The sequence below is a fragment of the Propithecus coquereli genome, unplaced genomic scaffold (assembly GCF_000956105.1).
Source record: "Propithecus coquereli isolate 6110/MARCELLA unplaced genomic scaffold, Pcoq_1.0 Scaffold61, whole genome shotgun sequence".
Lineage (NCBI taxonomy): Eukaryota > Metazoa > Chordata > Mammalia > Primates > Indriidae > Propithecus > Propithecus coquereli.
In genome coordinates this window covers 3,744,330-3,755,553 of record NW_012152063.1, presented here as the reverse complement: position 1 = coordinate 3,755,553, position 11,224 = coordinate 3,744,330, and the positions used below count along the sequence as shown (strand labels likewise).

The 11,224-nt window shown below is 34.1% G+C and overlaps 1 protein-coding gene across 1 annotated transcript in view; it reads right to left on the bottom strand.

Moving 5' to 3' along the window:
- Positions 1-8,737: 8,737 nt before the first annotated feature.
- The window catches only part of HDAC9 (histone deacetylase 9), an 805,060-nt gene continuing 802,573 nt past the window's right edge, over positions 8,738-11,224 (bottom strand). Inside the window, exon 20 of the mRNA XM_012659403.1 lies at positions 8,738-8,920. Within this exon, the coding sequence (XP_012514857.1) occupies positions 8,738-8,920 (183 nt within the window). The remainder of the gene's footprint in view (positions 8,921-11,224) is intronic.

Below are 11,224 nucleotides of genomic sequence, written 5' to 3'. Positions count from 1 at the left end.
TTCTGCTGAGCTTGAAAGTTGACTCAATCATCCATCTCCCTTCTTCTCCCATCCACTTTTTAAACTGAGAGATATGAACTATAATGGCACAAACATCATCTTGCTAAGACCTTCCTATTAGAAGCTATGCAGTTTATAAGTTCTCTACACTCCATATGGCTTTACAATAGCAGTACTTCTCTTTGGCTTAGACAACCAATACCCAGTACTGTGGTGCCCACAAGAAGGGCAGATTCCTAATACATACAAGGACAAGCCATCACCCTTCTAAAAGTGGGCCAGGGGAGTTTAAGTGTCTGCATAAATTAGAACAGATTTTGATTTACAAGTTTCATCTACATAAGATCAAATCATTGGGATGGAACATGGAAAATTAAGTCTATCATCCAGTTGTCTGATGTTATGCAAAGACTTGAACTACTCTCTGAAAGTCCTGCCCACCAGAAAACTGTGTGAACATCAGCTCTGTGCCTCAGAAGGAATATGTGAATAGACTTTTGACTGAACAAAATTTTCATGAGGATGATTCCTCCATCTGGGAAAGTCAATAAGTAAATTCCTACTAGTAAACCATTATATTTATCTAGTTCTCCAAAAAGGGACTGCAAATTTATATTTATGGTTTATTAAAACAAACATCCAATCTCTTTTTTTCACGTTATTTGTCATCTGAATAAATCTAGTAATAATAAACTTTAGCTGTACAATCATGGAAAGAGGGGATGATTATTCAGTGCCAAGAAAATATCTACTCTATGACCCAAAGATATTTAAATTTGTTTAATAAATAGCTGTTCAAGATAGATAACTTTTATTTGGGCGGGAGCTTTATCTTATTGGTAAATGAAGCATAATCTTAAAATTCTCACCAGAACTATGAAAAAAGTGTGACTCCATAACTTCTTCATTATATTTATCTTCCATTCTGGCTATATTATATCATAATAACTACACAATGATTCCATTATAACTAGATTAGATGCTTTAAGTTGACGAATTGATCTGAGCAGTTTGACAGGCCAAAAGATCTGCTGTTTCTGGCCTAAAAAGCTTCACAATAATATTTCATGAAAATATTTCATTTCCTGATATCTCAGAGTATTATACATCTGTTGGGAGTATTTTGTGCAAGGCAGGGTTTTTATAATTCAGTGTTTCATCTTGAAAATAAGAACGAATCATTTCTAAGCACACAAATTACCTTCTTGATCAGGGAGAACTTCTAAGTAAAAGAGTAAATTAAACATAACCACTCTTTTAATTAGTTCTTATTATTTGGAAAATTAATTGCTATACAAATTCTGGAAATTTTTAGCTTTGGAACTAGTCTAAGGCAGAGAAAAAAATATCGTCTTAACATTTTTATAGTTGATCTGAGCTTTTAAAATAACAATAAAAAATAAGTTGCAGCATTTGAACTATTTTATACAGTTCTGCACTGCAGATATCATTCACCTTTCAAAACTTCAAGCACTTCAAGATACTTCCTGGACTTTTTACCTGAGCTCTCTACTGTCTAATAATATCATCTCATATCTCTTTGATGCTCAGCTCAAAAATCAAGTTTGCAAGTTTCCCGTGGAAGACAGGTGTGCATAAGATCAATTTACTCTTAGGGTCAAAGAGCAGAAATTCTAAGGGTATCTAGAGACACACACCTATAGAAATTGTAATTTTTGATGAAAATTGGTACAATATGTTGCACAGATGAGAGAGGAAAAAATGTTCTTAAACTATGTTTATTCCTGAAACTAAAGAGCAGAGAGAGCTGATAGCTTTCTAAAATTTATTCCTATGAATCTTTTTCTTGCGACCTGTTTTGATAAATCTTCTTGAAACACCTCAACATGCTGAATTTAGAGAATAGAATCTGCACAATGAATAAAAATGTAGATCACACCAGCAGTCAATTCCTATGTATTTCTCTTTATTGAAATAAAGTATTGATAGATGAAAATCATTACCGCTTTGTTCCCAAGATTGATTGACAAGTTCAGATTTAAAGCCCGCATATTCTTTATTAGCCAAGACTTCCAGAAAAAAGAAATGTGGGCTTGATTTGTGAGGCATGATAAATGGTCTGGGAAAGATGGTAGTAGGGCCAATTTGATATATACAGTATTTCATATTGGCAAATTGTTTCAAGAAACTCCACCCTCTTTCCCAAAATGTCTTCAACATCCTTGGGAAAATACATACTATCATGAGCATGATATATTTGCTTGTCACTAACAATTGAGAATCCACTGCAAGACTGGGAAGCATCAACCACAGCTCTCATGGACAAAATAAGACCCCAAATCATTTGACAGTATCAAGTATGATTTTTAGATGACAACAAATCATTCTTTATTTCAAAATTAAATCTAAAAGTTCATTTATCACTATATGTTCTATTAAAATTTAATTTGATATTACTCAAGTTCAATTACAGACCCCTTCCAAAAAGTCTAAATGCATACATAAAAACAAAAGATTTCTTTTAACAAAGATGGAAAAATATATTCCCCGCTGGTTATCCAAAGGAAAAAAAATTACAGGGGTTTAATCTGATAAGCTCTCTTACTATGTCAGATGACAGAAAGGCACAAGGAGAAGTGGCTTGGAAATATTATATAACGCAAAGGTTGTGAAAATCTAAGAGTTATTTTTCAATTTTAAAATAGTGCTATCAATTTAGATGTTCAAGCCAAATATTGGCTAGACTAACATGCATCTACAAAGAGTTTCTCACTATATTATTGTTTTGTCATCCCCAAACTATACTTTATAGTTTGGGGCCAAAAGAGTACTGTCTCCACGATCACACCTGCTGCCACTGAATCCCTGATCACCTTTTATCAGCTGTGTAACATCAGAAACCTACTGAAACTCAAAAGGTGTGGTATTCTCATCTGGAAAATGAGGGCACTTCACTCAAGAACTTGTAAAAATTTTTTTTTAAAATAAGAAACTAGCAAAAACTAAATCCTTAATGAATGTTCTATTTTACTACGCTACTATTATCATTATATTGTTATCTTCACAATGATATTATTTCCCATTCATTTAGCATAAAATTACATTAAAATATAATGAAAACAAGAACAGTAACCATAAAACAGTATTTACTTAGTTGTCATTACCAAAAAAGAGAGCCTAAATATTTACTTAGGGCCCTATTTATTTCTTAGATGGAATTTAGCAACCTCTATTTCAGTTTACACATATGACAAGAATATTTAGAAGTTAACCCTCTAAAATTAATTAGAGCAATGATGACATGTTTGTTAAAATAACAATGAGAGAAAATAAAATATTGCACTTATTTATATGCCCTGCCCCAAATTATCTACCACCATTCCATGGCAAACCCAACCACTCTAAGAAAACTCCAGGCTGACAATTATTGAACAGTTGGCTCAGGAGCATTTGCTCTATGACTACGACAATAAAAGACTCTATTCTGTTCTGCACCTGAGTTAAATGTACATATTTTGATTTTTGTCACAAGCAGAGGAAGAATCACAGGAAGCCATGACTCCTATTTTAAAGACCCTGAATCAGGAACAGAACTGACTGTTTCACTGATAAACTAAGAATAGGCATGCTATCTGGTCATATTTCCAATCACAGTTTTGTATTAATGAACTTTAAATTTGCTCATGTCATTAAAGCAAGTAAGTATGAACCAAAGACAGGAGAAAGAGATACAAGCTGTTTGGGCTCTTTGTGTGTGCTCAAATGGTTCAACTGCTTTGGCTATACAGCAAAAACACTAAGCGTCTTCTAAAAATTCTAGTTGGTTATACAGCCGAAATATTTTAGAAAAGCCTACATTTACAAGCACATAAAATTTTGATTCAATATAAATACTTCACAAGTCAATGAAAGAAAAAATAGGTAGTTTACAATAATAGTAATAATAACAAATTTGACTAAATATTTATTTCCTAGGTTAGACAACTCTCTCAAACCTTCTTTTTCAGTTGCCATACTGACAGTCTCAGTGAAACAGAATCATTCTGGGTCAGACTTTTCCCCTAAGATGAACTTCTCTGAAGAGCTGATATTTACAAATCCTTTGTCTTTTAAAAATACTCATCAATAACAGGTATTAAGGTAGCTACAGACCATACCAGCCTTACTTGGGGAAATGATTTTTCAAACCAGAACTTGCTTGCATCTGAGGAACCCAGATTAACAACTCTATGACACTTCTTTAACTAGTCATCAGTATAGTTAATATTCATCAAAACCTTCTAAATTTAGAGGGTTTGTACTTCTTTTCTGAAATTAAAAGGCTACCCAGGAATCGTCATTCATTCACTTATTTATTCAACAAAATAGGCATAATTTCAAGGGCTACTAATATCTTACTTTTACATTGGAAATTGCTACTTATTTTTAAACACTTAGAGATGTTTTCCTCATTAGATTTAAGTAGAAGCATGAGCTATATATTTTCTGTTGCCCACTATAAACAAACCATTTAAATAGTCTTATATGAATAATCACTTTAACATTTGCAGGACTCTTAAAGAATTTGTCTTTAGAAAAAATAATGTGCCCAGTCCTCATTGAGGGACCATAGAGAACATTAAAACACTGGAACAATCTTTTTAAATGACTGGAACAGAGATTGCTTAGCAGGCATTCAGGAAAATATTTGTGAATAAAGAAGAGTCTGACATTCTTATAATCAAATGAATAGATGCAGAGTTCTTTGTAAAGCATACTCTTTGAGAAGCCAAGAGATATCATGTAGCTCCCTCATACTTTTGCTAGGTTTAGTTAATACCAGAGCTTTCCTATTGTAGTCAGCATTATTCCCTCTCTCTACTCTGACTCATTCATACATTTATTGACTCATTCAACCAATATTATCGAGTAGCTCTTCTTTGCCACCTTGCACACTGCACATTTGTATTAACACATTAAGTTGGGAGGCTGAGGGGCATGAAGGCCTTACACCTTGGTAAAAGGTCACTGTGCTTTATCACTCCTTGTTTTTTAAGTCATAAACAGTGGAAGAGCATAGCAATGTGGCGTGACAAAAAGAACATAGATTTTAGAGCCATAAACCGAGTTCACATCATGGCCCTTCCAATTAGTAGGTCTGTGACTCATACAAAGCACTGAAGAATTAGCTGTAATGCCTATAAAGTTTCTAATCTAGGACCTAGCATGCAAACCTCAATAAAAATAGCCATAATTATTTCATAAAATGGTAACCTTGGAAACATATCTGAGTTGAACACAAAAGATATTTGATATTACCGAATATTTTTAAAACTCTCATGAAAAATCTTAAGTATACCCTTCAATTATTTCAGGAATGAATGATAACTGCCTGGAAGAAATAACTGCTCATCTGAAATAATTTAGATATGCTATTATATTTTAAAAATTATCTTTAAAGCTTATAGCAAACATAAAATGTTTGGTTTGTCTACAATTTTCTTTTTGCCACAGAAAAAGCACATAATAGAAACCACGACGGCAATATATATGACACATTTTGGCTGGTAAAATAAGCAGCCATCTTATCTCCCACTATAAATGTAGCTTCACAGAGAGAGAGGCTTTCCTTCCAAAGATATTCATCACAGTCCAGAAACAATTAAAAAGTAAGAAAAAAGAAAAAGCACTATTTACTTTTCCCCCCACCTCCATTTCCTGCACCCACACACAGATGCCAGAAAGATCTTATGTTTCATTACTGGGAGGCAAGGGCTGTATTAAGAAGCATAAGCTTATAAAATAACACCATGTTGAAAATTATTTAGGAGTCTATCTTACTGAAGCCCAAATTTACAAAAGAGTAAACTTTGTAGCCCACGTATGTAGACAGGCTATTCTTTGACTGCAAGAGACTTTACAAAGTAGGATTCATTTCTTTCCAGCAATCCCACCCTCATGCCCTTCCTTGAACCAACAGAGAAAAATCATTTCATGACTCCAGGCGTTTCACCGTCTGTTCCCTCTGCCCAGTCAGTATGAATTCCCTCCTACTCCAATTCCTTTTTCCCCTTGAAAATTCCCACTCATCCTTGAAAGCACAGGTTGAACAATACTTGATGAAGTCTTTCCTCAAACTCTTCAGGAAGAGTTAATCATTTTATCTGCTCTGTCTAAGCACTTCTGTTTTCTAGAACAGTTAAGTATCACTTGGTTTATGATCCCTGAGAATAACAGCTCTGAATTCCAAGTACTCATCCCAGTGCCTGGTATATAATAGGTGTTCAATGAATTTTTTTGAATGAATGACTTACTTGTTTGACTCATCCATAAAAAATTCCACAAGCACCTCTTAGGTATGGCATAAATGTCCAACAGCAGACATGGTACAGTTCAAAATTACCAGGATTATTATTAAATATGGTTCTTAAAGAACTATTGACATTAAAAGCCACATTTTTAAATTTCTACAGCCTAGCCAAATAATGCCACTGCTCTTCTAACTAAGCTCAAGTAATGAAGACCACACTGGGAAGTTTAGAAAAGTTTGTTAATATGAAGTGTCCACATTCCAGGCAAAGAGAAGGTGCCATTCTTGGGGACAGTCAGCCATATTCAGGAGTACCTGACTGACTTCCATTTCAATCACATAACAGTAATGTGCACTTAATATCTGTTTTCACATTACTTAGTGAAAATGGTCATGTTTAAAGATGTTCTTTTAAAAAAAGACTCTCATCCACCATTTAGTTTTGGATGTGAGAAAAAACAGGCACAAAATGTTAATTTTCCTTCACTGGTGTACATACATCATTCACTTTTATGTAAAACTATAGTACCACAAATAGCATTAGAAGAATTTTTAAAATTTTGAGAATTCTATATTACAGATCAAGGCATATGATAAGGTTGAGAACTTAATGTGTATCATGGAAATTACAGGTACACTTGGGAAGCAACAAATAAATTCATATGTGTTCATGAATTCAATTCATAAATTCAATTCATATAATAGTGAAGTCTATTATCTCTTTAGAGTTTCTTTAAGATATTAATAATGTTTGTGAAGTTGCAAGTAGAAACAAAGAGAACTAACTCATAACATTAAAATCTCTATAGTTTCTTGTATAATTGTTTTATCTTACTACTAATTAAAGCAAAATATCTTCATAGACAACTCCAGTTTATAGTAAATGAATTTATTCCAGCGATTTTTTTCTATAAATAGTGTAGACATCTCTGTGTATATTTTTCCCCAAAATACATGTCTGGAATGTGGGTAGAATTTTCCTTTGCATCTTGAATACCAAGCCAAATATATTTATTTTAAATATATATATATTTAAATAGCTAATTTTCTATCATTTTTCCTGGACCTGTTTTCTAATGAGAAATGACCTTCAAATGAGAAAATTAAGTATACATGACACACAGGACAACAGAAACTCACCAAAATTTCATTTATTCAAAAATTTTCCCATTATTTCCCTAAGTTTCAAATACACTATTGACAGGATTTTCTTCTTGGGAATTCATAAATGGCAAATTTCAAAACTATGAATACCTCTAAAATTTCTTTTCATGCAGTCGTTTGCTTTTGCTTTCAACAAATAAAATATCCAAGAATTTATGTATTACTAATAGGCTGAAACCTTTTCCTAAAATCTGGCAAGGGAGAGACATATTGACACAATTTGATATTTTTCTTTAAAACAGAGACCTTTGCAGAGCCTGATTTTCTTTTAAAGTCCAGAGAAGAAATGCCCATTTTTAAAACTCTATCTCAAAAAAAAAAAAAACATTTAATTTGCTGTGTTTCTTATTTAATTTTTAAAGTTCTTTGCTTAGAAAAAAAGAAGCAGAATGCAATGTGAATATATTTCATTTATTCCTGCATGTTGTAGAGAAACTGAAAAGAACCAATAAATTAGCCAAGATTGTAATGTGAACGGGAAAATATACAAAAGTCATTTACTCTGCCATCAAATCAGATAGCCTAGGCCAACATTCTTAATATGAACTAGCTCCTTATAACTAGGAATGCTAAATGGTGTTACATCAAAAAGGGATTTTGTGGTCCAATGAAGTTCGGTAAACATCTGATAAACAAAATTCAACAGGTACTGAAGGACTTCTCAGAGCATTTAATATGCTAATGTCTATTGTAAATCATGTCACATGTTATAATAGGCAGATTTTTCCAGACAGAACTATTTAATAATGAAATCTTTTTTTTTTCTCCTGTTGTTGGACAGGAAGGGGGAAAATGTCTGGGCCATTGGTGAATATACCTGTATAACTAAAACTAGGTCTTGATATACCTTTTTCCTTACACATATTCCTAAATGATTTTGTAGCAATACTTTACCTTAGTTAGAAATTTACATTTTTCTCTTTCACATTTGGTGTTATATTTGTTTTCCACTTTCAGAGGGAAAGAAATACCAACCTGAATGCTTCCAGGTATTCAGCATCTCCCATGGGGGGGTCAAGGCCACCTGTCCAGGCAATATTTATATTGTATCCTTCTCCAAGGCCTGTTCCAACCTGGGAAGAGAAAAATAAGCCACAGTGGGTAGAGAAGAGGGCAACTGGAAGAAAGCAAGAAGAGAGGAAAACAAACACATGGGAGCTCTTGAAATAAACATCAAACAACACGTCAAATCAGCCCAACCTTGCTTGACAACCAGTGCTCTGGGTTATGCACTTGTTCTGCACTGGTTCTTGGTCCCGTGGGACAATTCAGTAATCTCGTGTAATTTAAAACACCAGCAAAGGACAAGAAAATTAGGGGTAATCATGCAATGCAATTACCCGAAAGATACAAATAAAAGTGGGGCTCTAAAGAAATAAACCGAACCTCATTTGGGGCTCCACTGCCAGGGAAAAAGTTCCCTTCATCATAGCGATGGAGTGAAATGTACAGGATGCTGGGGTCAGCATAAAAGGCCTGCTGGGTACCGTTTCCATGGTGAACATCCTATAAGGAAAAGAAAACAGATGACAAATACTGTCATGTCTAACTCTGTGTGGAGATGACTTTTCTGATTTCTACTTCCCTGTCTTTGTACCCCATCCTCTTTCTCTTTTTCTGTCTTCTCATGACATCCCGTCCCCCTTTTTTCATTCTCCCATTCTGCCTGCTTCCACACCACCCCCTTTACTTCCTGAACTTTCAGGCAAATTACCCTTTAATGCACTCATTTTTTAAACTGGCTTCTAAAAATCAGGAAACCACAGCGAGCATGCCCTGGAGACTCCAGATGAGCAGTCATTGAGAAAGCCCAGTCCTTTGGTACAATTAGATATTTATACACCGGCTCTTTGTACTCTTTGCTTCAGTGATGGAATCTCGCATCCTGTTTTATGGAGGAATTTTATGACTTATTAACTGCCAACAGTTCATAACCCCTCAGGCTTAATTAACTAGCCTCATTGGCCTCTGAAAAAAGACTAATGTTTAAACTACAAACTAGTATTTTACAGAAGGATCTATGGCTTACAGAGCATTTTCACAATTCTTGACAGAACACTAAACATTCATGTATGCATTGATTTGCCAAGTCCCACCATTAAGGTCAAAGGCTTTGCAACCAGCTGAGTAAATTGGCTTTCTTGAAGCATTCAGTCCAGTTAGCAATCCCTCAGCAGTTAGGATCACTTCAAAAGAGATGCCAGATGCAAAAAGGGCTTCATACTTCATTTTGGTAAGATCGCAACACGAGTCGAAGACACAGGAGCATGAGCTCATTAGCTCTGAAATCATGTGGGCCAAAGCAGAAAGATGGCATGGGGCTTTATGCAATCTCGTGCAATCTGCCTAATTTTAAGATTATATCGCAGCTCTCTTCCCAGCCTCCTTCCTGCTGTATTTTCCTTTCCCCACACCATCCATCACAACACCCCCTGTTCCCACTCAAAAAGGAAAAAAAAAAAAAAGAAAAGAAAAGTTTGTGTCATTAAAATGAATGAAAAATTCTTAAGACATCTGCATATGATAGTGATTCAAAACTTGACAATTCTTTTTTTCTTACTGTTTATGATATAGATATATGCCAAAATTAACATAGGAAGTCGGAAAAACAAAACTAATAGCATTATTTTAAATGTCTTCACTGAAAGACATCAGGTGTTAACCTAAATTAATATGCTTCCTAGTATCTTCTGCATAAAAACAAAATAGCCATTCTTAAAAGACGGTAATCTTTAGAATTGGTAATCAATAGAATATTCTTTGTGTCCAATAGAATATTATTGCCATAACTGTTTTTGTTCTTTAACTTATATATAGTTTCTGGTTCTGTTATTAAAAAGTTCTGATAAATGGTAACTATATATGTCTATTGTACTTTATTTTATGTCAGTAAAAATCTATTTTCAACAACGATTCCTACAATTTCTGTCAGATACTACATAAATACCTTGTGCGAATTATTTAATAATTATATGTGATATGTGATGTTACCACTAATTTAAAATATAAGTAAACTGAGGATTAGAGTGTTTCAGTAATTTTCTAAAGCTATACAGAGGGTAAACTGCAAGATTGAGTCTTTAATCCATTTCCTCCTACTCCAAAGGCCAGACTCTTGACCATTGTACAATTAACTTGAACTTAACATTCATTATTTCTTTGATACTCTTGACAAACCTGGGAGGTGAGGTTGTCAACCATTATTGCTCCTTAAGAGGCTTATATAACTTGTCTCCACTCCAACCTCCAGCCTAATAATCCTTCACCAGATACCACCAAAGCCTCCTTTTGGTTCTGAAAACCTACACTGAGCTTGCCTTCCATGGTGTAGACATACAGTAATCCTCTCCTCCTTTTGAATAGTACACATATCCAAAATTAATCAAAGAATCATAATGTTGGAGCAGATATGCATCATATAGAAAGTTGTTCCAGCTAAAGACATACACACAGGGAAAAAATAATATTTTGTATTAATTCCTGGACTTCTGAATATTCAAAGGAAAGGAAGGAAGAGATAGCAAAACTATTTTCCCTATGTAAGCAAAAATGAAACAATTTAAGTCACAACATCTTTTGGCTTGTTACTGAATATCTAGAGAATGGACAAACAAAATATTTGGAAAAAAAACAGCAAAGGAACGTTTGCGTTTTTCCTATACAACAGCAATTTTAGTCAGGGTAAGACACAGTTTACTCTGGGCATAAATGTATTTACAATTCGAAAAGAGGAACAATATTGCCTTGATTGCTTTTGTTTCTCTAGGGACACTGCAAAGGTTTATTTAAGGAAGTCAAATATAAGATGAT